At 35.1% G+C, this 26,689-nt stretch overlaps 5 protein-coding genes and 1 long non-coding RNA gene across 6 annotated transcripts; 4 read left to right on the forward strand and 2 right to left on the reverse strand.

Moving 5' to 3' along the window:
* Positions 1 to 27: 27 nt before the first annotated feature.
* Positions 28 to 842, forward strand: LOC105637719 (uncharacterized). Its single transcript, XR_001047024.4, has 3 exons — positions 28 to 175; positions 271 to 483; positions 570 to 842. It is a non-coding gene; the product is annotated as an uncharacterized LOC105637719 (long non-coding RNA).
* LOC105637718 (thermosome subunit gamma) lies at positions 822 to 3,628 on the reverse strand. The gene is made up of 5 exons (XM_012221298.4): positions 3,146 to 3,628; positions 3,021 to 3,058; positions 2,422 to 2,692; positions 1,884 to 2,164; positions 822 to 1,432 (listed from the first exon to the last, which is right to left on the reverse strand). The coding sequence occupies exons 1-5, from the start codon at positions 3,506 to 3,508 to the stop codon at positions 991 to 993; spliced, it is 1,395 nt and encodes a 464-aa protein (XP_012076688.1). The 5' UTR covers positions 3,509 to 3,628; the 3' UTR covers positions 822 to 990.
* Positions 3,629 to 4,178: 550 nt separating this feature from the next.
* Positions 4,179 to 7,193, reverse strand: LOC105637720 (AAA-type ATPase family protein / ankyrin repeat family protein). The gene is made up of 6 exons (XM_012221302.4): positions 6,947 to 7,193; positions 6,076 to 6,186; positions 5,832 to 5,930; positions 5,583 to 5,693; positions 5,051 to 5,494; positions 4,179 to 4,946 (listed from the first exon to the last, which is right to left on the reverse strand). The coding sequence occupies exons 1-6, from the start codon at positions 7,085 to 7,087 to the stop codon at positions 4,407 to 4,409; spliced, it is 1,446 nt and encodes a 481-aa protein (XP_012076692.1). The 5' UTR covers positions 7,088 to 7,193; the 3' UTR covers positions 4,179 to 4,406.
* An 838-nt stretch (positions 7,194 to 8,031) lies between these two features.
* NYC1 (NAD(P)-binding Rossmann-fold superfamily protein) lies at positions 8,032 to 13,982 on the forward strand. Its single transcript, XM_012221305.4, has 10 exons — positions 8,032 to 8,751; positions 9,205 to 9,283; positions 9,387 to 9,522; positions 9,856 to 9,930; positions 10,039 to 10,234; positions 10,571 to 10,639; positions 10,993 to 11,132; positions 11,296 to 11,418; positions 13,002 to 13,194; positions 13,380 to 13,982. Exons 1-10 carry the CDS (start codon positions 8,377 to 8,379, stop codon positions 13,563 to 13,565), a joined length of 1,572 nt encoding a protein of 523 aa, XP_012076695.1. The 5' UTR covers positions 8,032 to 8,376; the 3' UTR covers positions 13,566 to 13,982.
* Positions 13,983 to 18,367: 4,385 nt separating this feature from the next.
* Positions 18,368 to 22,326, forward strand: LOC105637723 (proline-rich receptor-like protein kinase PERK15). Its single transcript, XM_012221307.4, has 8 exons — positions 18,368 to 19,081; positions 19,498 to 20,058; positions 20,291 to 20,377; positions 20,459 to 20,529; positions 20,618 to 20,694; positions 21,107 to 21,254; positions 21,377 to 21,538; positions 21,779 to 22,326. Exons 1-8 carry the CDS (start codon positions 18,505 to 18,507, stop codon positions 22,082 to 22,084), a joined length of 1,989 nt encoding a protein of 662 aa, XP_012076697.1. The 5' UTR covers positions 18,368 to 18,504; the 3' UTR covers positions 22,085 to 22,326.
* Positions 22,327 to 23,696: 1,370 nt separating this feature from the next.
* Positions 23,697 to 26,619, forward strand: LOC105637724 (ras-related protein Rab7). The gene is made up of 7 exons (XM_012221308.4): positions 23,697 to 23,878; positions 24,482 to 24,508; positions 24,604 to 24,703; positions 25,194 to 25,340; positions 25,419 to 25,499; positions 25,622 to 25,767; positions 26,298 to 26,619. The coding sequence occupies exons 1-7, from the start codon at positions 23,826 to 23,828 to the stop codon at positions 26,362 to 26,364; spliced, it is 621 nt and encodes a 206-aa protein (XP_012076698.1). The 5' UTR covers positions 23,697 to 23,825; the 3' UTR covers positions 26,365 to 26,619.
* Positions 26,620 to 26,689: the final 70 nt, after the last annotated feature.

Raw genomic sequence — 26,689 nt, forward strand, 5'->3', positions numbered from 1 at the left:
ATCCTTGGCATGTGTCCTGCCTTAAAACAAGTTCAAAGCTTTACACCTGTATGTATCTGTATGTATCGTCAAGCAACGAGACACAACAGAGCACCCCATAAATTCACTTCTCCACTACTCAAAACACGCTAGAGTCTACGTCTAGCGTTTTTCTGCAACTGGAATCAGTAATATGGTAAAATGGATGTGTCATTTGAATTGAAACTTTATTCCTATCTAAAAATTTTGTTGCAACTAGGAATTTGAAAATGGTATTTTGATTTGGGACAGGAAACGCGCTGTGTGTGAGGTGTGGCCGCCGCAGCTTCCATCTGCAGAAGAGTCGTTGCGGTTCGTGCGGGTACCCAGCCACTCTGTCTCAGAGAAGTGTAATCTTTATCATTATTGTTAGATAACTGGGGCATCGGAGGAAGACGACAGGAACCGGAAGAATAAGGTATCTCAAATACGTTACCGTTAGATACAAAACAAACTTCAGATAAGGTATAACAAGACAGGTTTTTTTTTTCTTTGTTCGTGCAAATGAAATTTCTTTTCTGTAATTCATTTTTAGTTTCTTGTTTGTTCAGGTACCCAGGCAGCTCCAAGGATGAAAGGCTCTTCGCCATCATCGTAAAATCAGCTCCTGAATTATCGTTATTATATACTAGTCATTCTGTTTCCTAGGTTATGTAGTAGTCAATAACAACAGAATTAGGGAACCATCGATGGGTGTAAGCTGTAAAATGTTTCTACCCATATGGAAGCCATAGAAATGCGAGACTAGAGACTGTAATCTCCGTAATTTCTGTTCTACTCCTATAAAAAAGCAACAAGAGACGTGCACAGAAAAAAATTACTCATTTCTTTTTTTTTTTTTTTATGGATTTGACAAATAATTCTGAGTCTAATCGTTTTCATAATATGTACACCAGCAGTAGTATGCATAGCCAGATTTTGCTTTTCTTCCTGTCCATATTAACGGACAACAATTTAAATATCAGACAACAATCACATTATCTGTGCAGTAAGAAGATATCGATCAACTTCAGAAGCTATCTGGGAGATCCAGTTCACTGTAGTGCCAAAAAACAGTTCCCAGAACCAAAGATCTAGTGCAAGTACTGAGGAAAATATGAACAATGCCAACGTTTGGTAGCGGTTCAATGGCCAACCCAAAACTTCAGCCATCCTTGTAAGGAAAGGGAGGGAATTGCTTTTCAATGCTCGGTTCCTTATAGACCATGCTGTTATCCACTGCACTTCAGAAGGGATCAAGTCGAACTCTTCTCGCAATCGCCTTCCTAAGTCTGGCATGTGTCCGCCACCATACAATATGGCAATCTTGTTATGGCCGTCATCAATTGCTCTTTTAAGGGCCTCCATTGCAGCCTTGTTCCTCTCGCCTATGATAACTGATCCCTCTTCCACATCGGCTGTCACCTGCGTGAACCTTCAAAGACATCCCTTCAGTCAATCACCGAATTAACAAGTATTCAAATAAAAACACAAAAATAAAAGAATTCCACAATGACCTTCAAAATTCTCTTTTTTTTTTTTTTTTCCCTAAAATTGTAGCGAATTGGCTTGGGCAATGAATTGCGCATGCTATGCAGAATCGAAGCTTGATCATAAAACAAGGAACTTCGTGACAAGATGTGCGACCAATTGGCTTGAAATCAACTTTAAAAATTTCAACTTTTAATAACTTATTTCCTAGATGGATGGACTATTCTTGGATACCACAAAAACAGCAACACCAACCAACTTTTGGTGCTCTGCTCTAGTTGCGCTTGTTAGATGGCTATTGCACTTTCCTAATTATTTACCTATATAAAGAGAACTCTTCTGAGGTTTCATCTTCAATTCCTTACAACTATCAGTAATAGTGAAGCTGCACTTACTCAGATGTTAGTCGCTTTGCCAGGAAAACCTTCATTGCAGCACCAAAGTCAAGCCTAGACAAGGCTTCTAGCTCTGGATATTCTGATGCCTGACTTCCCACATCGCAGACGCTTCCAATAATGAAAAGGCCTACAAGTGGCATAGGAAGTACACGAGAAGCCCAAAGAAGTTTGGATCTCCAAGGACCAAGGTCTTCTGGAATTGTAGGTTGCACCATGGCTTTTGTTGATTTGATAGTCATATCTCTAGCAAATGTGAAGAAGCTTTCACCTTTTTCAAGCTGAAAGAATATGAAAATAGCATCATTTGAAAATTCTGCCTTCAAATTTCATACTACAAAAAATGCATTAACACAAGTAGATTGAAGCCATTTAAGATGGTTAAATTGAGAATAAAGTTTTAACATTTACAACCTCTTATTGGAGAATATCAAGAACAATCTCCTAATATACCGATAAAGTATTGTCGTAAATTCATTTCAGTCAAAATTTATCCTGCTCATTTTATAAGTCTAAAACAGAGAAATAGTAAATTTACCTGAAGTAGTTTGAAAGTCTCATAGTCAAGATCTGCATGATACCAATTCTCAGCCTCGTAATCGAGACAGTCTAACTGGAAATCAAGCATAAGGATCCGAGCCATTTGGCGCTGAATGCACCCTAGGATGTTGAATCCTCTCGGTCGTGAACCTTTCAATCTCTTTGTAGTGGCAGGGTTTCTTCGATTCTCTAAACTCTCCCTACTAGCTACCATCTCATAAAGGACACAATCATAGGGCGCAAGTTCCTTCTGAAGTGTGGTGAAGTAACTGCACATAAGCATTCCAATCATCAAAACTTGTATGATAGGGAGGAAAACATATTCACAGGCAAACGATGAAAAGCACAAGTTGTTACCAACAATAGAAGTGGAAATTCAACCTAACTAAACCAAATTCTATCATTAAATTAATTTTATTCTACAATTCAATAATTCATTCTCATTTGTACCAAACAATGCAAACTACAGTATAAAAACAAATACTGTATATACATACCAAAAAAAACAAAGGCAATGAGGTCAATTTGCACCACTTTCTGATAAAATCTTAAAAAAGGAAAAAAGAAATCTCAAGTTAAGGATAAGAAAAAACGTACCCTTTATCCGCAATGTGAATAGTAGAAACCAAATCAACCTGTACCAGGCAAAAGCAACTAAAACAATTATCACTGAAAACAAATAAACAAATTTCGAAACAAATTCAAATTGGCAAGCATGGTACCCGAAGGAAAGGGTTGAGAAGAGACCAAGGGAACCTCTTTCTGTAACTAACAACAGCAGTCTGCAACTCGCCGCTGCTCCTATCTGAACCTTTCTTGAACCTCATGAAATCTGCAATTGAACTATTTTGCAAAAACGGCTCTGCGGAGCCATCTTCAATGCACTGGCTACTATCGGAAGACAAAGCGAAGATTTTGGAAGATTGACGAGTGAAACGTAGAGAAGCTGGTTTAGAAAATCTAGGATTGGGTTTGAATGGAATTAGGATAAGAGAAGTGGACGTGGAAGATGTATCTATGCTTGAACTTGAAGAAAATGAACGTGTAGATGGGAGTATCGACAGTGAACTAGAAACCACCACCATGCTCTTTCTTCCAGTTATGCTCCAGGCCAGAAAGAGAGGATTTTGTGTGTAACGTGAAACTCTGGTTCTCCAGGGAGGAGCCTCTCTACCTGTCTGGTTCTGGTTACTACTTAGCCACACTTGCCGTGTACTTTTATTTATTTATTTATTTATTTTTGAAAAAAAATCATAATAAATAAATAGTGATAATTAAAAAAATCTGATTAGACGACAGGTTGGGAAGGCTTCGCGCGGTCGTCAAACGACAGATGTTCCGAAGCACAGGTGAGGAAACAGAAGCTTAAAAGAACGATTGACCGTTTTATTTGAAGTTAATCTTCTATTGTTATCGGCTCTGGGTTGCACGCAAAAGGCAGATTGCTTTCTTTTTTTCTTTTGTCCATTCAAGTTCCAAAGAAAGGGAAAGCAGATGTCCGTTCTTTAACATCAACGAAATGAATTATGTTTTGGCTCGGCCGTCTAATTTTAACCTCTAAAATTGCAAGCCACAAAAAGGATTCATGTTCGTAACAGAAGAATAACTTCAATTTCATTGAAAAACAGAAACAACTAAGGAATTACTATAAACCAATTGTGGCAAAGCCATAGTTACCAGAAATATTATTGCCATCTAAAAGGTACAAATGAAACAATCGAATCAATGAATCAAATAAAAAATGCAGAAGAAAAATTATCACGACTCATAAGAAGGCCCGTCATATTATCATCGTCAGCAACTAGAAGGAAGATAGATGCGTTTACAGAACTTTGAGCAACAATCCCCCTAATAATGGAAACATTACCCAATTGAATTTGAAGGCAATACCAAAATGAACCTCTGCCAACAATAAAATACACTAGCTGTAACTGCCTAACAAGATTATTTCTGCAAGTTTTTCTTCTTATCATCATTTTCTTCTCATGATTGTGATAACAGCTGAAGGCCCGCTTCCAAATCCTCCAATGTGATGGTTCGTAGTTCATCAGCATCTATACAATCAAAATCCAGCCTCAAGTCTAAGTTCTCTCTAGCATTTACTAGCATTGTATCTACTAAACCTCCATTCATCTCCGTGCGTTGCTTTTCTGTTGTTCCTTTCTCTATCAATCTCGCAATGGAATCTATACTGCAGTTAGAATGTAAATTAAATCCATACAACAAACCATCTTCTTCTTGATTTTGCATCTTGATATGGACTATCTTAGCTAAATCTTCAGAAGTGAAGTCATCAAAATGGAAAAACTTTGTAACCCTTCTACAGAAGCCTTCATTAGAAGCAATGACGCGCTTCATTGGTTCACTGTACCCAGCAAATATAACAACTACTTTTCCACTATCCATAACAGACATGATTTCTTCCAAGGCTTCTAACCCATAGTCCTTATCATCTGCTTTCTGCATGGGTATGAGCCGATATGCTTCATCCACAAAAAGAATTCCTCCTTCTGCTTCTTTAATCTGCACACAGGAGTCATAAATAAATCAATCTGGCCAATTGAGAGTAGTTACAGATTTTTCCTACCAATAAAAGGAATTCAGTAAACACAGGGACAGTGGTGTACCTTCCTCCTAGTCTTGGGTCCAGTATGACCAACAAATTCACCAACCAAATCCGTACGTTGAACTTCTGTTACCTTGTCAGTTGGTAGAACACCCACCAAATGAAGTAATCGTCCAAGTATTCGAGCCACCATTGTCTTACCTGTCCCAGGATTTCCCAAGAAAGCCATATGAGGAGGTCTTCGTACGCCCACTTTTAGCCCAAGGGCCCTGCGCCTCTCATCCAAAAGCATCCCCTTTGCCCATTTTCTTAGTTGCACCTTAAGCTCATGCAACCCCACTATGTTTGATAGTGCATTTTCAAGTTCTTCCATCTTAGCTTTTGTTCCAGTGCAAGCTTCTAGTGCTCTTTTCTTTTGCTGCTCTTCAAGGTGCCATTGTAATAATTTGCGCAACTTCTCACTTCCTGGACCTAGTGAGAGATGATTAATAGGAGCCATACCCTCCTGCAAATATAATGTTGCACAAACCATTAACACTTCGTAACATAGAAAAAAAAGATGGAATAAGTTAAGCAATTGTAATCTACAATACATTATCCTTAGCACTGCAATCAGCATTATACTCGAGCAATGTCTTGACAGTTGAGCAATCATCTGATCTGATTGAATACCAAACAGCAAGGTGTAATGGTGTCATCCCATTCTGCACAAAGAATATATACAAATAAAAGCAGCTTAAATTAGGTATAACTGTGTCATCCCACTCTGCACGATTACTTCCCTGTCTTAATGTTAAACCAAACGAAAAAAAATAGATATAGAAAAGGCCAAGAAACTGTACATTTGCTTTGGCTTCAACAAAAGCACCGTGGGCAAGAAGCAATCGTGCAGCATCATTGCACCCATTCTTTGCTGCCATGTGTAATGGAGTTTCTCCATACTGCAAAATTCAGCATATTAGCAGCCAGGTTTTGATCAGATTTCTATATCAAAAGAAGCTTGCATAAAGTTCAAAAGCAAAGCTTAATTAATTGTTGCATTATTTGATTGACAAATGCAAAATATAATATGCAAGTCCAGCTTACCATGTTCTTGGCTTCCAATTCAACTTTCTCTGCTCCTCGCCAATCAAGCAGGAATTTAACTATCTCAGCCCTGTTGTTGCCAGAGGACACGTGAAGTGGAGTCTGTGCCATCTGCAACATAATGGGAAAGAACAGCTGAGAAGGAAGATGCACAATCTTTCTTTAAACTCAGATTAGCATTAATGCCCAAACCTTCGTTTTAACTCCGGCAAAGATCACAAAATAATAATAATAATAATAATAATAATAAAAGAAGCTTGTGGCAACTAATAGCATAAGGTAAAATGGATATCCCAAGTAACAAAATTGCAGATAACAGATTCAATTGAACTACACATACCAAATAGATACTCCTTAACCAAAGTGGATGAGATGAAAACCAACATTCAAAGTGAATGAGGTGTCTACACCTCGTTATGTTCTGTTATGAATCTTAATTTAGAGAAAAAAAAAAAAACTATTACATTTATTTATGAGCATAGATCTAACATTCCTCCAAAATAAAGCAGAGAGGAATACTTGCTAATTATCTGTTCTTTGAAGTCTAAATCTGGGTGCTCACATCTGAATCTGCAATATTCACAGACTTTAGGAATCCCAATTCCCATTTCACAAGAAAACTAAACAAAAAGAAAAAGACAGACACATAAAAAAATAGGAAAAAAAAAAAGATCATCCATACCAAAAGTCCAATTCGTAAACAAAAACAGTGGAAAAAATAAATAAAAACTCAAAACTCAAAAAACAAAAATAAACAAAAAATCTCGAAGATCTTATATTATTTGAAAAAAAAAAGCATGAGAAAAATTAATAAAAAAAAACTCATTACAAATGCAATAAATAAATATCAGAAAATGAAATAAAATCTTACAACAGGGTTTCTTTCATTAAGAAGAGAAGGATTGGCGCGGAGCAGCTTCTGCAAACCATGAAGATCACCAGACTGGGCGTAAGCATGGATGGTGGCGGGTCTAGAAGATCTAGACCGTTGATCGCGATGAGAAGCCTCCATTATGGTGGTTTTGGCGGTGGCTTCTTCTCTCCCACAGAAGAAGGGGAGAGAAGGAGAGAGGAAATGGAGGGACCGGTTTATTTCTGTGGCGAGTCTTTGGCGGTCAGTATTTGTAAATGGAAATCCTTGTTTAGTCAAAAAGTCAAAAATATTACAGTCTCTCACCCTGCTCTGTCCACGTATGTGCCCATTCATTTCATTCTTGTAAAGACAAAAATGTCCCTCATTAGATAATGTCCTACGCGTGAAAAATGCAAAAGCACCTGTTTGCTTGCTGTTATAGAAATAGAATGGTAGCTGCAACAATTCACATTATATACATTTAGAAATTGGTCAATTACTTTTGCTATGCTTAATTTTAAAATAAATATATAATCAGAATTACTGAAATTACATGCCAACTTGATTTCTAGGTGACTTTAGCAGGTAAGTGAGCTGTCGTTTCAAATGTCCAAAACTGGCACCGAAACAATCTGACCTGGCACATGCATGCAAAAGAAAAAACCTATTGTATCCGATTCCAATAATTAATCATGAGCGATATATAGTTGGCTTCTAACCTTCTAATCCCATCAATCAATCATTCGTTATGATTGCGATTAATGCAATATTCGCATTTACCAAAACAGAGCAAGACGAATTTTGAAAACCAAATTACTGATTGCCAACTAAAAAGCCCATACTAAGATTAAGCCCAAATTACCAGAGGGAAGATGGGCCATACCCATAAAAAGAAGGAGGCCACATTGCCAGACTCCGGGTTGCGAATTAGAAGACCGAAGTTCCTGGACAAGGTCGAACAATTTTGGACGCAAAGTGGCTCAAGATTCAAACTTCTGTTTTTTTCTCCAGAATCAAAGGAATGAAACGAGAAGTTTCAAGCTTTTGCTTAATTACTTCCACTAATAATCCGTATACGACCAAGTTTTTGCCATAAACTCTGTTATTGAGTAATCAATCCAACAGATGAAGTGGACAAAGCGTAGAAGGGTCGCCTTCCATAGCTAGAAACTGAAAGATGACGCGATAAAACAGACCCACGAAGCCACGTGTCAAGAAGAACACAAAAGATGAGGTTGCTTTAACGTGTGGCCATCACAGTTCTCCCCCACCTGCTTGAGAACAAGATTGCGGAATCTCTCTCTCCTCTCTCTCGCATGCAGATATTTTATTCATTTTCTTAAATTCCTTTGTGTAATTTTTTAGCTAACAAGATAAATAACCAACGTATTTGATTGTCCCCCAAAGCATTGGAACGCTGTACATGAACAGCAAGTTTAGTTTTAGTTATGGCTGTTGCGATAACTAAGTTTCACATATTCCCACAAAACGTTGATCATTTTTCTTTCAGTGAACAACAAAGAAATGGATTGCTTAGACCAGGTTTTCTATGGTCAGGTTTTGATGGAGTACATAGGGGAAATTATGGGTTGTGTATGCACAAGTGTAGGTCTTTTAGGTCCGATAATAGGGCGGAAGTGGAAGATCAGAAAAAAAAGAAAAGTAAGAGAAAGATGGTGAAGCAAAATGAGGTTGAATTGAAAAAGAGCAGTGGGTTTTGGAGTATTTTGAAAGATGCTGTTTCTACGTTTGGAAGGTCGGATACGCAGTCAAACGAGGAGTACAAAACAGCAATAGCTAAATTGGAGGAGATTTTTTCGTCGGTGAGTTTGTTAACAGGTTAATTTTGTGTGTATTATAAATTTTTTATAAATCTGCCGGTTTATCTTGTATGTGTTGTTTGTCTTTTACCAATTTTATGAACTCATATTTTGTTAATAGAATTTTACTCTGAACTCATACTTTTGATAATGTTCCTGATGGTTAAGCTTAATTAGAATGATTTAGCCTGTAAGCCTAATTCATTTTGATAACAGAGTAGAAAGGCGCTGACTTTTTTATTTTAATTTTCTCATTGTGCCAAATTAAAGCTTAGCATGTTTCAAAAGAACTAAGGCTTAGCATAACTAATAAAACTGTGAAGTAAGGAGAGAGTCAGGAGACAGTTTCTTCTTATGCAGCAAGATTTGTGAATATTTGGTATTTGAGTAATAAATCGTGGTAGTAAATTTCAACAAGATTGAACTTTTATATACAAACTTTCTTTCATTATTCAGATTGCTGTGCAAATTGCAAGGTATATTGTCACCATGATGAGCACTGGTGTGATACTTGCAACTGGTTTTCAGTTGTCAGGTGAGCAAATTTGTATGCTTTTAAGTGAGGGTAATGTGCATTACTCTGCATCCATGATCTTAAATTGATGTGAGTTTCAACTGTTTGGTGAATTTTGGTGAAGGTGGAGACAGTCAGATGAATACCTTGATTTGGTATAGCTGGCTTGGAGGAATTATTATTGGAACTATGATAGGTTCTAACATGGTTTTAGATGAACATTGTCGAGCCGGTCCACGTAATGTTGTCATAACAGGAAGGTATTCTCTCTCTCCATCTGCGGGCTTTATGATGTACTTACTTTTGCCTCATCAATATGCAATCCATTTATTTTCATGATTTAATATATGATCAGAAATCCTGTAACCAGGTAATAACTGAAGCATAAGCATGGTTTGATACTTAAACAAAATACATGTAAATTTGTTTTTTTCTATCTAGTTAGTTACTTTTGAGAACATGGACATATTAATGTTCCAGTTCAAATTATGTTGTGTGAGGTATGATTAGACTAGAGATGGTGGTAGTGGATTGGGAATTTAAGAATTCATACATCTATACGTTCTTGTGCATGTTTAAAATGGTTGGTTTAGTACGAGGGGACTTGGAAAAGCACTTGCTCGAGAATTTCTTCTCTCTGGCGATCGCGTGGTTATTGCTTCACGCAGGTTGTATACAAATCATCACATTTTTTTTTACTTTATGCTTATGTTATTCTATCTTTATGATTTTATACTCACAACTCTTCAGCCTTGTTTGGATCTTGGCAAAGGCAGCCCCGAGTCAGTACGTATGACAGTCAGAGAGCTCGAGGATAGCCTCAGAGAAGTAATGCTCACTGCTAGTGGCTCTTCTAGGACCAATCTAGCACATGCAGAAGTGGTTGGGATAGCTTGTGATGTTTGTGAACCTTCTGATGTGCAGAAATTGGCAGATTTTGCTGTCAATGAATTTGGTTCCATTGACATATGGGTGAGCAATTCAACCTTGAATTGTTTTATTAACACAGACACAAGTGCACATTTTTTGGCTAATATTCTTGAGCTTTAACTCAAGTTGTAAAAGACTAAGGTGGTGCCTTTATTTCTCAGTTACTCGGCAATAAATTGATATGTTATGACGCGTTTCATGCCTAATATAGTGATATGATTTTAATTGTACTCTGTATGATAGCTTGAAACTATCCCAGTCTCTTTAATTACCTACAAAGATAATTCCTGTATTCTCCTGGTTAGTGTGGGAAAAACAAAAGTGATAGTTGTTGTAGGTTTCTCACATTTTCATTTTTATCTTTCAATATGGAAACAGATAAATAATGCTGGCACAAATAAAGGATTTAGACCCTTGCTGCAGTTTACTGATGAAGATATTAAGCAGGTACCTGATTGGTATTCAACTTTGTTCATTCCCTGTATGTTTTAAGTGTACATAAAGTTCTCTATAATATGTCAAATATGGGGGCTTAAAATTAATTATTTCCTATTTTATGATTCTTGAAGTATGATTATTATCTAAATAACCCTGGCCTTAGTCAATTATTATGTCATATATCTAGATCCTTAATGGGTGTGAAACAATGAGGATTACATGTGCATGCTTAATGCTTCAATATATCTGTTTGAATATGTTCCTGTTCAATTTACTTTATATTCTCATACTAAATTGACTTCAATTTACCTGTTATTCTTTTACAATTTATTGATTACATTGTTATTACTGTTTCATGGTAGATTGTTTCAACAAATTTGGTTGGATCTATTCTCTGCACTCGAGAAGCAATGCGCGTGATGGTGAACCAACCTAAAGGCGGGCACATTTTTAACATGGATGGTGCTGGTTCTGGGGGATCTAGCACCCCTCTTACAGCCGTGTGAGTTATAATTGCTTACTAAAGATGCACTTTATCCTTGTAGGCAAATGCGGAAAGTTTCTTTTCTGTAATTGTTATTTGGTAGCCCTTGGAAGGTCCAATGTTCAGAAACTCCTGGTTGTTCTTAACTATGCTCACTGTGTTTTATCTTCTCAAACTGTAGTTATGGGTCAACAAAGTGTGGTCTTAGGCAACTTCAATCATCACTTCTGAAGGAGTGTAAGAAATCTAAAGTTGGAGTCCATACCGCGTCTCCAGGCATGGTTCTTACAGATTTGCTTTTGAGGTAATCAATATATATATATATATATATATATATATATATATATAAAGCAAGCATTTTTTTCATTTGACATGTGGCACTTCTTAAATGAATGTTCTTCCTTGCTTTTGCCACATAAGATTCTTGGTGTTGACTAATGGGATTATAATGCCACGTAGAACTCTTAAATTTTGATAGTGTCACATAGAATTTAATTATTAGTTATATTGTTATATAAATATTGATATTAATTATCATAATTAATACATATTAGTAAACGATTATAATTATTATAATGTTGTAACCTATCTTTCTCAATTAAAATTACATGATATTGGTCTTAATTGTCAGTCAATTATCATATTAATATGTATTAAATTATTAAATTATTGTAATATTATAACCTATTTTTTAATTAAAAATTATCATAATTTTGATGTTAATTATCATATTAATATTTATTATAACTCATCTTTTAAATTAATATGATTATAATATTGACATGGAATTTTCAGTATCATCAATTATAGTTATCATTTATTATTATGAATAAAACTGAAAATTTTATATTTAAAAAAATGATAGAGAAGGTGAATGGTGAAAATATTTATTAATAGTTTTATTAATAATGAATATCCAAACATTTCAATATTTATTTGTCTTAAAATTGCAATATATAGTTTTTTTATTAGTTTTAATGATAATATATTGACTTGCCATTAATTGCTTATCACTAGAGTATAAATAGAGAGAGTTCTTTGAGATTTGGTAAGACAATTTTTTTTTTTTTTTTTTTTTTGCAATTTCAATAATTCTTATACAATTTCTTTTCGACATTGATATATGTTTTTCTCTTCTAATTTATATTACTCTATTAAATTAGAAAAAATTTGATAAATCATAAGAGAAAGCGGTTTATATGAAATTATCATTAAGAATGATATATATACATCTATGATTGAATTTTTATTGTCCATCTTATTTTATTTATTTATTATTTTTAATATCATCTAAGAAAATTTATTAATTCAAAAATAAATTAAAATCAATGATTTTTAATATTTACTTCCTTTTCTTTCAATTTTATTATAGACATTAGTTTTTATGTAATTATTCTAATGTTTTAAATTTGAAATAGATGTTCTTTAATTTAAATAATTTTCAACAAAATTAACAAATATAAAATTAAAAATAATTTAAATTATAAATTTTTTCTTAATTAAATTTTATATTTTAAAATATTATCACAATATCTCTAAGATTATAGATAAAGATATTTACCGTGCATAACACAGGCATGCTTCTAGTATTATATAAATTTGGAGTCGCATGCCTTATTTTTAAGAACTCATTTTAGAAGCTTGCACCATCATTTTATGGTTGCTGCATCCATAATTTATTCAAGAAATAACTGTGATAATGACAGCTTGCGACTGTTCAGAAGCTCATAATTAATGAATTTGTGAATTTCGAAGTTCTTTATAGTGATATTTTAATCCACCAGTGCATATCAGATGAATTTTTCCATCGTTTTATTTATTGCGGAAATAGTTATTTTCTGGATAAATTATGCTTACATTTGTTTTTTAATTTTTTATTTATTGCAGTGGCTCAACTCTACAAAACAAACAAATGTTTAACATCATCTGTGAGCTTCCAGAAACAGTTGCTAGAACTTTAGTTCCACGGATGCGGGTGGTGAAGGGATCAGGGAAAGCCATAAATTACCTAACCCCTCCTAGAATATTACTTGCTTTAGTCACTGCATGGTTGCGGCGAGGTCGATGGTTTGATGACCAGGTCACTTCTAATATTCTGAATCATTACTGATAACTCAAATATGAAAGCGACCACCAATTGAAAACTGGTTGAATGCAAAGACTTTAGCCAGCAACACTTGGCGCCCAATAGACATTACATTATGGAACTATAGTTTATAATATGCACTTTTCAGCCTCTGCTAATTAGTTCCGACCATCTTGCAGGGAAGGGCATTATATGCAGCTGAGGCAGACAGACTCCGCAACTGGGCTGAAAACCGTGCTCGGTTTTCTTTTACAGACGCAATGGAGATGTACACCGAAAATACTTGGGTATCTGTGTTTTCGCTTTCTGTTGTTTGTGCCTTCATTATTCTTTCAAGTACAAGCAGCAATTATCCTGGCACCTGAACACATCCCTGAAACTGCAATAGATAAAGAACCCAAACTGTATCATATATAATATGATATGATATATATGATGTCATTGAAGGAAAAGTATGATGCAACGTATAAGGTACAAAAGAAATGAAAAGGCAGTAGCTAGCTACTTGACCATTCAGAAGAGCTCAGCTGTTTTCAGATCATGAGCCAGGTGATTAATGAATGACCTGACCTGTAAATGAACCAAGCTCTGTAGGTAGGTGGTGTATGCATGCCTGAAATATAGAACACAAATATTTAGTTTTCAGTGTAGAATTCTCTGGTTAGATGAATCTGGTACTTGGTTTCTAATGAAGCATTTCTCAGCTGAGATGCTTGTAAGTGTAATATCGTAACGTTCTCATAAAGTTGTAATGAAATTTAATTCAATGTTTTATATTCAAACGTTAGTTGTGCAATATCAGTAATTGGATTAGGCTAAAATAACCAGAAAACAAAAATGCTATCTTAATGGTTTTAAGCCCGTAACGAGGAAGCCTCGGGCCCCAGTTGCTGTGAAGCCCATTTTTGTACGTGGAAACGCGGAATTCTTAATTTGTTAACGGTTAACCAATTATTGATTTGAAAATTAATTAATGTTGGTTGACCTGACTCATTCTGCCAGTTTAGCTAAATTCTTAGCTGGCATTAATCTGGTAGTTTATTTCCCTCCAGAGGGGGGTGGTTAAGGTAAAAGTCAAAGCCTATAGGCTACAGCCCTTGAGAATTAATTGTATAATCCACCGCTAAACGGCAATATAACCATATTATGAGGCAAGGGAATACTGTAAAAAAAAAAATAAAAATAAACGGCTTATTACCATGATTAAGATATCTGGATCATCACTGGTTTCACACTTAAAATCTAACAATTCCATATTAAATGAGAATAAAAAAGTAAATTGCAATGATTATTATTTTTTTTTAGTATCGAGAGAAAGAAATTTGAATCCAGATTTATTGTTAGATTATACGTGCACTTATTACTATATTATATTTTGATGTGCGTACGATTACTTATTTTTAAAAAAATAATAAAATTTTTAATTTGGCAAATAAAAGATTTTTCATGAAACATAATATTTATCTCATAATACACATAATTCCTTTCGGATAGGAGGATTAAAATTGGTTAACAGTTGAATTAACACGTTAATTTGAATTTTAAAATAGAAGAAACGAATATTTATAAAGATTCCATATTTTAATGCGACAAATGACATGGATAGCTGGATTAAAATGAATATTTTTATAGTGGGCTTTAGTCAGTCAGCGGCAGATAGGCGAATGTCATGCCACTAATTATGAGAAGAGAATGAATCAATATAATAAAAGCATCCCCATGTGATGTGAGTCTCCAATCCATGGCCCACCTCTATTTTTCAGCCCTTAATCTTCAATTCCACCACCACCCTTCCCCTCTAGATGAGTAAACAAAATAAAATTTCAAACCCAAATTCCATGCCAATCTTGAAATTTTTATCCATTCTGTTTTTCCTTCAGTCACTGGCTACCCACTAATAGACAGGGTTTTTTTGTCTGTATCACAAACCAATATAAGAGGATGCTCCTTCTCCTAATAAGAGAGAGAGAGAGAGAACGATCCTTTTTTGAGTTGAAGTGTATGTATATCTCAATCGTAGATTTTGTAACATTTTTGAATTGAATGAGTGAAATAACTAAAACTAATTGGGGTCAATTGTGTAAATTTGTTATTTTTATTTAATTGTGTTTATATCTAATAAGTTCCATTATTAAAAAGAAAAAGTATTACTAAAAATAGCTCTTTTAATTTCACAAATTATATCAAGGGAATGGGTAAGCACTTGCCAATTAGAAGACAGACATAATTTGACTATTTCAAAGTCAAAATGGTGATATATTTGAAACAGTTGTGCTCCAGTGCTGCCTCCCACATTTGAACACGCCTCTGCTATTGCATTATGATTTCTAGAATCATTTAGGCCGCTGCCTGCGTATTAACGCTTATTATATGATTGGAAAAAAATATAATTAAAAGAATGCGTGTGGGTCCATGGAAATAACTCAATGGGTTGGGGTGTATTGGTAATTAGCCAAGATCCCTTATTGTAATCTATATATATATCTGGCAACAGTAGTAAGAATTAATACAATTAAAGATTAATAAAAGGGTTGTTAGTACGAATCTGCCACCCTCCACCACCAAACCTGGCAGAATACATTCACCGATTATGATTGCAATTTTCTTTCCAAAATTGTACTAAATCAATCTTATCAATTTCCAAAACCCAACCTACTCATTAACTGCTTTGATTACACATTTAAAATTATATTTTCAAGATCCCCAAAAATTAAATTTTAATTTTATTAAAATCTTCATCCTCAATTTAAAAAATTGGAGAGATATATATCCTAAAAATAAATAAAAGTGCAGAGGAAAATAATCCCTGGCTTATCTATCTTATTGCGAATTAAAATTTCCAACCAACAAGTTAAGTTATTGACTGATGACTTGGTGCAGATTGGCCAGCTGCACATTGTTCAATTTTCCTCTTGGAATGTAAATGGTAATGCTGCCATTTGGCAACTTTCTTCTACATTCTTCTCTATTAAGTTTATTTGCTCTCGTTTTAGGTTTGACACAGTTTTCTTCTTAAATTCGGAGGTGATTTTTTAATTTGAAAATCACAGGGAACGAATGTAATAAAATCTAATTGAAACAAATGGAGTAAAAGTAAAAGATGATAAGGTTTCGGGGATAAAACTGAAATACAACAATTTTTTGGGGCACTATGCAATTATCCTGTAATTTACCCAAAATCTGTAGGAAATTTTTAATTTTCAAAATGTTATTTGTCGGGGTGGGGATACCCTGAAAAGATAGAAGACAAACTTTTTTAAAAAGATTACAGCAAAAAGTAAAAGTTCATCCTACACGAAAAAAATAAAAAATAAAAAATAAAAAAGCATTGGTAAGGCGTATGCAATTTGATTTATAATATAGTTTGGTGCATAAAATGTCATATTGCTATAAAAATTATGCAATTTATTTATTTATTTTTCCATATTTATATAAAGATGAACTAATTTTTTCGTCAATTCATTGGTGGACCCAAAAAATGAAATTTATGTAAGAAAAGTAAAAAGAAATTATAAAAATGGGTGACATCTCTCTAATTATTTAAACATTTATACATAAAAAAAGGATAAAATTAAGTTAAAAAAAAGAGTAATAACTTTTTTTTTTGTCTGACCAACATGATAAGTCTGATACACTGAAATCACATTGTGGATTATAATTTATATGATAATGCTAATTCTTTCATTTAAATAATATTTATTAAATTGATAATAATTTGTATGCAATATGATAAGATGTGCATTTGGTTTCATAGCTATTTTAATAAAATTCAATGGAAGAAAATTAATTATATAATTTCAAATTAATGATTTTATTAATGATGACATTCTGTATTGTATTTAATTATTTATACATTTATTTAAATTATAATGTTTCAAGTGGGCAATATTTATATATATATATATATATATATATATATATATATTAATAATAATTTATAAATAATTAGGAAACACGTCCAAATCCTAAAGTGTTGGTATCCACTATCCAGCCTTGTTTTTCCTTTGCTTAGAGTAACGGCCACATAACTGTAAAACGCTAAACTCACAATATATGGTTATTTAAATATGGAGAGTTTACCTAATCCTTTGAGGCTTTGACCAGCTAAGCTTTTGTTCATTTGGATTAATAATAAATTTACTTTAATTTCTTAATCTTACCCAGCTATTACTTTTATTTACTTCCTATTTCTAAATTGAAATATTAAAGCCTTCATTGCGCTTGAATTTAAATTTATTATTTTACGTAACTGGTTCGCTTGTCAATTATAATGTGAAAAATGATCTTAAGTGAATAAATTTAAAATTATATTAAGACAAATAGGGTTATTATTGATACAGTGATATTGAGATAAATGTAATTTTAAAGTTAATATCAGTTAAAAAATCAAGAGTTATCTAATTTGCAGTGTATATCATTTTTTTTCCTTAAAAAATATTATGAATTTAAAATTTTAAGGGAGGAAAATCAATGCAGATGTATTACTTTTTTATATTCTCAAAAAATAAATGTAAAAGAAAAAAGAATGATGAATGCTAAATTGCATGGACTTACATAAGTTTATACTCATTTTATTTACATACGAGGGAGATGCATTTTCATATATGGTGAATTCTTAGGCAGACTTTATTATTCATTGATCTAATAAAAATTATTTTAAAACTATCCAATAAAGTTTTATTTTTTTAGAAGAAAATTATCCAATAAAGTTAATATCATGTCGATGCAATGAAAATTGGTAAAGAGATAATTAATGAGCTATAAACGTTATACGTGATGCAGTTCTTATTATCGAAATATTTTAAATATAAAATATTTATAAATTAGTAAAAAGATTAATCAAATTCTTAAAAAAGAAAAATGAAATATACCGTTACTTAAATAGTTAAATATAAAATCTTAAAAAAGAAAAAGGTTCCAAGGATCACATGGCAAATGGCACCAAACATATAAAAATAAAAAGCACGGAACAAATATCCAAGCCCAAATCGATGAATAAAAATGCCGGAGTAGAACCGCGGGCCATACGTGTGGGCCCCATAATTCTATTCGCACATGTGAACAGGGAGTCCGACTTGGCTGTTCGCTTTTGTCCGAAATATCAATAACTCCAAAACCCCACGCAAAAAATGAAAATAAAAAAAGAAAAAATAATATCCTTCAAACTTACAAATCTCAGAAAACGCGCTGTTAGCGTTGCGTAGGACTCTACTCTGTCTCTACTTACACCTCCTCTTTCTACCTCAGATGGTTCTTTTGTTTTAAAACTAGTAGTGAATATACAGAAATTATATTTTTGCTACAATGTCAGCTCCCGCTCCCACGTCGCCGCCGTCGACGAACTCAACGGCTCCACCTCCGGCCACCCCTGCCGCCCCTCCACCAGCCACTCCCTCTGCACCACCTCCTGCTACTCCTGCAGCACCTCCACCAGCAACCCCATCACCTCCACCACCAGCTGCTACTTCACCAGCTCCAGCCGCATCATCCTCTCCGCCGCCGCCTTCTACTCCTTCACCTTCTCCACCTGCTCCTCCTCCTCCATCGGCCACCTCTCCTCCGCCTTCAACCACACCGTCTACCCCTTCTCCGCCTTCAACCACGCCCTCTCCTCCTCCGCCTTCTAGAACACCGCCTCCTCCAGCCAATTCTGGAACCCCGTCTACCCCTAGCACTAAGAGTCCACCTCCACCGTCTTCTGCTAGTCCACCTTCCACGAATTCCTCGGGGATATCGACAGGGGTGGTAGTGGGGATAGCTATTGGAGGAGTGGCCATTCTTTTAGTTTTGAGTTTATTGTGCCTTTGTTTCAGGAGGAAGAAGAGGAGGAACGATGATGAGGCTGTCTATTATGTCCCTCCACCTCCTCCTGGGCCTAAAGGTGAGATCTTTTTGTATTTTGAGATTCGGGGTGGATTTTTTTTGTTTTTGTTTTTTTTTTTTTTTTTGACAAAGATTAGATTTTTCATCTGGTCATTCTAGGAAAAACAAAACACCCATATTCATTCCTTTGTAAATTATTAGTCTGTGTTTGTCTTCGGTTTTATAATATTTTTCATTGAAATTTTTAATACTGATTATAAATGTACTTATAAGCATAAAAAATTAAGATGATACTTGCGATAGCTTCAAATGAGTAGTCCATAGAGTCACGGATGGTTTTTTCGGATTTTATTCTATTTCAATCTGCATATTGGCAAACACCGATGCATTTCGTATACTCAATATAATGTTATGCATGTGTTGTAACTGGTAGCCTTAGTACGGTTCACAAACTTGCAAATGTTGTATTTCCAGATGGCCCTTATGGTGGTCAACAGCAGTATTGGCAACAACATGCTCCTCCTCCAGATCGTGCTGCCGCAATGCCGAAACCTAGTCCTCCACCACCAGTTGCTTCAAGGCCACCATATCCTCCTGAACGTGTTTCAATGCCTCCACCACCACCTCCACCGGCTTTCATGAACTCCAGTGGTGGCTCTGGCTCCAATTATTCTGGCTCTGAAAACCCACTCCCACCACCTTCTCCAGGCCTTTCTTTGGGTTTCTCAAAGAGCACATTTACCTTTGAGGAATTAGCAAGGGCGACTGATGGCTTCTCTGATGCTAACCTCCTTGGTCAAGGTGGTTTTGGGTATGTGCACAGAGGTGTCCTTCCAAACGGAAAAGAAGTAGCTGTCAAACAGCTAAAAGCTGGAAGCGGGCAAGGGGAGCGTGAATTCCAGGCAGAAATTGAAATCATTAGCCGAGTGCATCACAAACATCTTGTTTCGTTGGTTGGGTATTGTATTACTGGGTCTCAGAGACTGCTTGTTTATGAGTTCGTGCCAAACAACACTTTGGAGTTTCACTTGCATGGTATGTTTGAAAAATTTTGATAGAAATTACTCTCTGTTTGCTGCTTTTACATGGTCATGGTATTGTAAACTGTTTCTGATGCTTTTGCTATATTGATTTTTCAATGCCTCCCTCCCTTTTCTCATTAAATTGGTTTCAATAAGCTGTCCTTCATGTTTAGAAAATATACTTCTAAACTGATCTTCTATATTTGGGCTACATCTATCTAATAGAGATCCTCATCTCATTGCAGGAAAGGGTCGACCTACCATGGATTGGACTACAAGGCTCAGAATTGCTTTGGGGTCTGCAAAAGGACTTGCATACCTTCATGAAGATTGTAAGTTCCTAATGTGTTTGTCTTCCTTCACTTGCGTATGTAATATATTGTTATGTTCATTTTAAGCTGACTTTTCCTCAGGTCATCCCAAGATCATTCATCGTGATATTAAGGCAGCTAATATACTTTTAGATTTCAAATTTGAGGCAAAGGTAATTGTGTTTTTGTTTTTTTAATCTGATTGGATTCCACACCATCCTTTTGACTTCTATTTATTCTTGTGATAAATCTTTCCCTCAGGTTGCAGATTTTGGCTTAGCAAAGTTCTCTTCTGATGCTAATACACATGTCTCCACCCGGGTGATGGGAACTTTTGGGTAAGACTAAGTCCTTAATATTACTGTAGTCCCATTGCTCAGTATTCCGGTGTTGACTGTGTGTCTGAAATAAACCCTAGTATGACCTGGACTGCTCATGCTTGCATTTTGGGAACATGTTTAACGAGTGAATCCTGTTTTTGAAGGTCTTGCTTTCTCCAGTACTTGTTTTAAACATCTTGAATCTTTGATACAATGTAGTTAGCTCTAGTATATGGACTGTGTTCATATGCAGTTTATTAAGACTGGAACTCAGGTGACATGTTTGGATGGACAGTTGTTTATTCTGTTTCTGTTGCAATTAACATTGTTGTTAAGCAGATATGTTTTCTTGGTCAATTCTCTACTCATGATGCTTTGGCAACTAATATTGATAGGTTATTCTTCAAGCACTCACATGCTTATTATACAGGTATCTGGCTCCAGAATATGCAGCAAGTGGTAAACTAACAGATAAATCTGATGTATTTTCCTTTGGGGTTATGCTTCTGGAGTTGATTACTGGACGTCGCCCTGTTGACTCTGCACAGACTTTCATGGAGGACAGTTTGGTGGACTGGGTGAGTTATAAACTTGTAACGTGCATACAAAGCATATGGATGCAGCACAAGCGTCAAACACATAATAATATATGGTTGAAATCATGGAGAAATCTGAAGTATACTTTAATGTTCTTAAACAGGCAAGGCCTTTACTCACACGAGCTTTAGAAGATGGGAACTTTGATACTCTAGCAGACCCAAAACTGCAAAATAGTTATGACAATAATGAGATGGCTCGCATGGTTGCTTGTGCTGCTGCTTGTGTGCGTCATTCAGCCCGGCGTCGACCACGTATGAGTCAGGTAATATTAAGGGAATTAAACACTTAAAACTCAACTTCAGTTAGTTTGTTTTGACCTGGTAGCTGTACTGTTTACAAATGGTTCTGAAGTATCTAGATTGTGTGTGATTGGTGATAGAAATACCATGTTTAGACTCGCACTGAGATCCAGTGCTACTTGAGTCGAAAAGATAGTTGATCAGAAATAATTTGTTTAAATAAATATGCTAATTTGGTATCTTCTACATTTAAACTTGAGCAGGTAGTCCGAGCTCTAGAAGGAGACGTGGCTCTGTCTGATCTTAATGAAGGAATGAGACCTGGACACAGTAGTTTATACAGTGGCAGTTCAGACTACGACACCAGCCAATACAATGAGGACATGATAAGATTCAGGAAGATGGCACTGGGAAGTCAGGAGTACGGTGCTAGTAGTGAATATAGTGGACGAACTAGTGAATATGGTTTATACCCTTCCGGCTCAAGCAGCGAAGGTAAGAATACCCAAGAAATGGAAATGGGAAAGATGAAGAGAAACAGCCAAGGTTTAAACGGAAGTTCACGGTAACAGAAGCCTCAATTTTTCTGTAAAGAACTAGACGCCTCCTCGTTCTCACTCACTGTCACCCTCACTTAGACGTCACATTTATCGATCCCAAGAATGGCATGTTTCAGATGTGATAACATATACAATTCTTTTTTCTTTTTTGGTTTTCGCCCCCTGATTTTGAGTTATCAGTTTTAATATGTATCTATCAATGTTTATAAACGAACACAAGAGAAAATGAAACTACAGGCTTGATTCTTTTATTCATTGCTTAAATATGTATATTTATTTTTTGGTTAAAGTTTGTTAGGAATTCTTGATTTCTTCCTTAATTATACTACTTCATTCTCCTTGTACATTTTCTTGAATTGTGGTTAAGCAGTTAGATTGTCTTTGTCGGAAAGCATGGATGGCGAGCGAATCCAGGCTGTAGAGTTCAATAATTTATATAAAAAAAATTCCTCAATCTTTTCCAATGGGTAAAATCGTTTTGAAGTCGTTTTAGCTTTTGGTGAAGCTCTGTTTGGTGATATAAGCAACGTCACCCATTATTTTCTGAGCAGGACCTGCCAACTTAAATGAAGTAAACACCATGGGTGCATTTTCCTTTTAAAAAAGCAAAATAGCAAGCCTGTCAAAGTCAAACAAAACAAGTTGTGGGGCCATTATCTAGTGCCCATAAAGCCATAAAGGTCATTGAGAGTGTCAAAAGTGGTGGCACTCTATTTGTATTTGCTGGAGAAGAATGTGGCCACCTTATACTACTTTTTGGCTTTTCTTCTATTTTAAACGTTAAGCCAGGACTTTTCTTCTATTTAAACAATAAGAATATTTTTTTTTCCTGAAAGAATATTGGCTACGCCAGCTAGGTGTTTCTGGACTGACTCAGCCAACTGCCAGTCATAATTTGTATCCCGCTTAGCCTCCGGCCTCATTTTTTTGGGCTAATGGGCCTATTTTGAAGCTGTCCATTTAACAAGCCCAGTGAGATAATGTCTCTATTTTATAATACTTTTCGCATTATATTTCTTGAAAAAATCATTAAATTTGTCTAAATTATAATAAATTATTGAAGAAATTGACTATATTACCCTTAATTTAATATTAATTCTTCAAAAAAAAAAACTCTTAAATTGAAGTAATAATTATTGGCCATCTATAAAGGGTAAACAGTGAAAAAAATATTTATTACTCTTTGAAACCACAGATATAAAATATTTTGGAGCATGCTATTTTCTCAAATGTAATAAGTATTTTGGAATAGAGGTAGCATTACATTGAATTTACGAACTCAACTCATTAAATTGTAAAACTATCAAAAAATAAAAGAAATTTGTGATTTTGTGGTCATATCTCAACCCTCCTTTAATGCCTACTCTTAGTGTTAGGGGTTATGACTGCCAAGACGGCATCAGCATACAAAGAGACGACAACACATCAGCATTTTAGGCTGTAGCGAATTGCTAAGGCGCAGATTGTCGTTCTAAGCAACGCGTGAGGCATTTTAGTACATAAAAAAAAAAAAAAAAAAAAGTCGTTGGGCCTCTTTTGGCTAATTGGCTCTGACCGTTAGTTGCTAATCGTGAATAATTAATTATCTGTATTATTTTGGTCGGTCAATTGAATTAGCAGTTTTCATTTTTGTTTTATTTTTCACTAGAAGGCCGGATGGAGCATTAGATTATCTAACTAATGTAGAGGACAAGTAACTAAAAGTCTGTATTTGTAACAGAGAATTGAAGTTTAGCTTTCCAATCCAAAGATGGCTTCTCGGAGACGCATGCTTCTCAAAGTCATTATCCTTGGCGACAGCGGGTTAGCGCCTCTTCAGTGTTTCTTTCTTTTATCATTATATCGTTTTTGTTTGGTCACCGAGAAAATTAATTAAAATTGGAAGCTTAATAAATTATGCTTCTTTTTCTTCTTCATGTACTTGAATACTGAATCGTTCACGTTTATCCCGTTACCTAATTGGATCAATCTCAATGTGAATTTGAAATTTCATGACGCAAATGCCAAATCTTGAAATAGAATTTTGTTTTCATTCTTTCGGGATATAGTTATAATAATCTTTGGAGCTAGTTCGGCCGCATTGTTTCTAGCAGTTTGTTCATTGAGAAAACTGATGAACCAAAATGAAGAAAGTTATGAACCTTAAATTGTTTTTCGTGTTGTTTGAGTAATTAGAAATAAAACAAGTTCGCGCTAAATCAACTGGTTATCGTTCGCTCCACTGCACTGTCTCTCTGGAGGAATTTCTTTTCCTCTGGGTCTGAAATGTTGAAATTTTGAGATCAGATCAGAAATTGTCTTTGAAAGTCATTCATTGGTTTGGCAACAACTGTCGCTTGTTTCTCGATATTTGAGCTCTTGTGCTTGTTCAGTGATTTGAATAATTTCTGTGGCGATTATTGACAGGGTTGGGAAGACATCTCTCATGAATCAGTATCCTAAATCTTGAAATTCAGCTTTATTTGTGTTTTTTCTTTTTGGATTTCTGGCATATTTCTGTGGTGTTTGCCCTTGAACTAAGAATTTAGGTATGTGAACCGGAAATTCAGCAATCAGTACAAAGCAACTATTGGGGCTGATTTCTTGACTAAAGAAGTTCAGTTTGAGGACCGTCTTTTTACACTGCAGGTTTGTTATGATCGTTGATTTCAAATTGCGTGTCTATCTACATTTTTTTTCTGCTAGCCACAAATGGATGTGCATGATGTATCCGTTCATATTTATCGCTTTTGGAAACTAAATAGTTTTCATTTCTCCTGATGATATGAATACGTAGTCCTTTTTTATTTTTGAGGTTATTGGTTCTGCACAGTTGTGAAACTAACTCATCTTTTACCTTTGAGCCCATGTCATTTTGGTCTTCTTCTCCTTTCTGTTTCTGAAACCCTAAAGCCACTCGCCTTGCCATAGAAGCATATCTATAAGCCTATGCTAAATTTTGGAAAATCATATACCAATATAACAAAGTTAGTCTGGAGGGTTAATGTTGAGGTTAGCTAATTAGAGCAGAGAAAGAAGCATTTGAAATGTAAGCTATGTTTCTCGCTTTAACTCAATGAAGAGAACTTATAAGCATCTCTGCTTACAACTGACGTCATCCCATTGTGCAAACTTTCAGATATGGGACACAGCAGGGCAGGAAAGATTTCAAAGTCTAGGAGTGGCATTTTACCGTGGTGCAGACTGTTGTGTTCTTGTCTATGATGTGAACGTAGGGAAGTCATTTGATAACCTCAATAATTGGCGAGAGGAGTTTCTGATTCAGGTATTATTAAGCCATTAGCATGGGAAAATCTCTTCCTTCCATTTTATCACTAAGTCATCATTTTTTCTTCATATTCAGGCCAGCCCTTCTGATCCTGAAAACTTCCCATTTGTTGTTCTGGGGAATAAGATAGATGTTGATGGTGGCAATAGTCGTGTTGTAAGATGAATTTATTTCTCCTTATACTGCCTCTATTTAGAAATTTGTGGTTGTTGTCCGGGATCTTATTTCCGTTCAGGATCTTAGGAGGTATATCATGGTTTTGTCCTACCAATTAACAGGTATCTGAGAAGAAGGCAAAGGCATGGTGTGCCTCCAAAGGAAATATTCCTTATTTTGAAACATCTGCAAAAGAGGGATTTAATGTGGAAGCTGCTTTCCAGTGTATTGCCAAGAATGCTCTGAAAAATGAACCTGAAGAAGAAATGTGAGTATGTCTGAATTCATTTTCAAAATTTTTTTGCCATGCTAAGATCTGTCAATCTACTATTGGCCCAAGTCATGGCAAGTAACTGTGCCAAAATGGAAGCTACATTTCATGGATTTCTACTGTAGATGGATATTCTTATTGCTAGTTTCCTTTTATCTATTAAAAGTTCCTACAAGGCTAAATTGTTTTCTTCCTCTTTTTTTCCTTTTTGAGGTTGAACACCTCTATTAGCCAAGACCATGAATTGCTGTACCTTCCCCTTATTGAGCAACCCTTCTGGGCCAAACACCTATTTATATGCTTTATTGGAAGTATGTTTTTGTCACAACTGAACGGATTTTCTGCAATATATATATGTGTTGGCAGAAATTACTGTATCAGAGCTCAATAAGGGGAAAAAAGAAAAATCGTTAGTTCTGTATAACTGCATTAGAAATACCAGTGCAAACTTTGTATTCATTTTCTGACTTAGTTATTTGGTTGCCATACTAACCAATTTGGTGATGTTTTTTTCATCAATAATGAAGTTACCTTCCTGAAACCATTGATGTGGGGGGTGGACGGCAACAAAGATCTTCAGGCTGTGAATGTTAGACACACCTCTGCAAACCCACACTGTTGCAGCAAGTCAGGGAAAGATGTTCAGGTTCAGGTTCCATGTATATTAATATACAACAGTGCTAGAAAGAAAGAACTCAAAAACATTGGATCTGTTTATCTTGTTCTTCCTTTTATTCTTGCTCTTAGCTTTGTTTCTTCTCTGGAATCTGATTGTTTGTGTTGGAAGTTTCCACGAAGTTTCTGTCTTATTGCAGTCATTGTGCAAAAATCTCTTATTTTCTGGGTTTATTGGCTGCGGACTTGCATGTTCAATTGATGAGTAAACGATTTCATAAATTCAAACATCCTTTGGTCAATT

This window comes from Jatropha curcas, chromosome 8 (assembly GCF_041381405.1).
Source record: "Jatropha curcas cultivar XTBG-Jc1 chromosome 8, XTBG_Jcur_1.0, whole genome shotgun sequence".
NCBI classification, from domain to species: Eukaryota; Viridiplantae; Streptophyta; class Magnoliopsida; order Malpighiales; family Euphorbiaceae; genus Jatropha; species Jatropha curcas.

Excerpts from the sequence above, each read along its gene's own strand:
- LOC105637718 (XM_012221298.4), bottom strand. The coding sequence starts at position 3,508 with ATGGTGGTGGTTTCTAGTTCACTGTCGATACTCCCATCTACACGTTCA. Across the intron at positions 3,059-3,145 it reads TTCTCAACCCTTTCCTTCGG|GTTGATTTGGTTTCTACTAT; the intron begins GTACCATGCTTG and ends TGCCTGGTACAG. Across the intron at positions 2,165-2,421 it reads AGACTTTCAAACTACTTCAG|CTTGAAAAAGGTGAAAGCTT; the intron begins GTAAATTTACTA and ends ATATTCTTTCAG.
- LOC105637720 (XM_012221302.4), bottom strand. The coding sequence starts at position 7,087 with ATGGAGGCTTCTCATCGCGATCAACGGTCTAGATCTTCTAGACCCGCC. Across the intron at positions 6,187-6,946 it reads TTAATGAAAGAAACCCTGTT|ATGGCACAGACTCCACTTCA; the intron begins GTAAGATTTTAT and ends ATTATGTTGCAG. Across the intron at positions 5,931-6,075 it reads AATTGGAAGCCAAGAACATG|TATGGAGAAACTCCATTACA; the intron begins GTAAGCTGGACT and ends TGAATTTTGCAG.
- NYC1 (XM_012221305.4), top strand. The coding sequence starts at position 8,377 with ATGGCTGTTGCGATAACTAAGTTTCACATATTCCCACAAAACGTTGAT. Across the intron at positions 10,640-10,992 it reads CTGATGAAGATATTAAGCAG|ATTGTTTCAACAAATTTGGT; the intron begins GTACCTGATTGG and ends GTTTCATGGTAG. Across the intron at positions 11,419-13,001 it reads CTTACAGATTTGCTTTTGAG|TGGCTCAACTCTACAAAACA; the intron begins GTAATCAATATA and ends TATTTATTGCAG.
- LOC105637723 (XM_012221307.4), top strand. The coding sequence starts at position 18,505 with ATGTCAGCTCCCGCTCCCACGTCGCCGCCGTCGACGAACTCAACGGCT. Across the intron at positions 20,530-20,617 it reads ATTTCAAATTTGAGGCAAAG|GTTGCAGATTTTGGCTTAGC; the intron begins GTAATTGTGTTT and ends TCTTTCCCTCAG. Across the intron at positions 21,255-21,376 it reads AGGACAGTTTGGTGGACTGG|GCAAGGCCTTTACTCACACG; the intron begins GTGAGTTATAAA and ends GTTCTTAAACAG.
- LOC105637724 (XM_012221308.4), top strand. The coding sequence starts at position 23,826 with ATGGCTTCTCGGAGACGCATGCTTCTCAAAGTCATTATCCTTGGCGAC. Across the intron at positions 25,341-25,418 it reads GAGAGGAGTTTCTGATTCAG|GCCAGCCCTTCTGATCCTGA; the intron begins GTATTATTAAGC and ends CTTCATATTCAG. Across the intron at positions 25,768-26,297 it reads AATGAACCTGAAGAAGAAAT|TTACCTTCCTGAAACCATTG; the intron begins GTGAGTATGTCT and ends TCAATAATGAAG.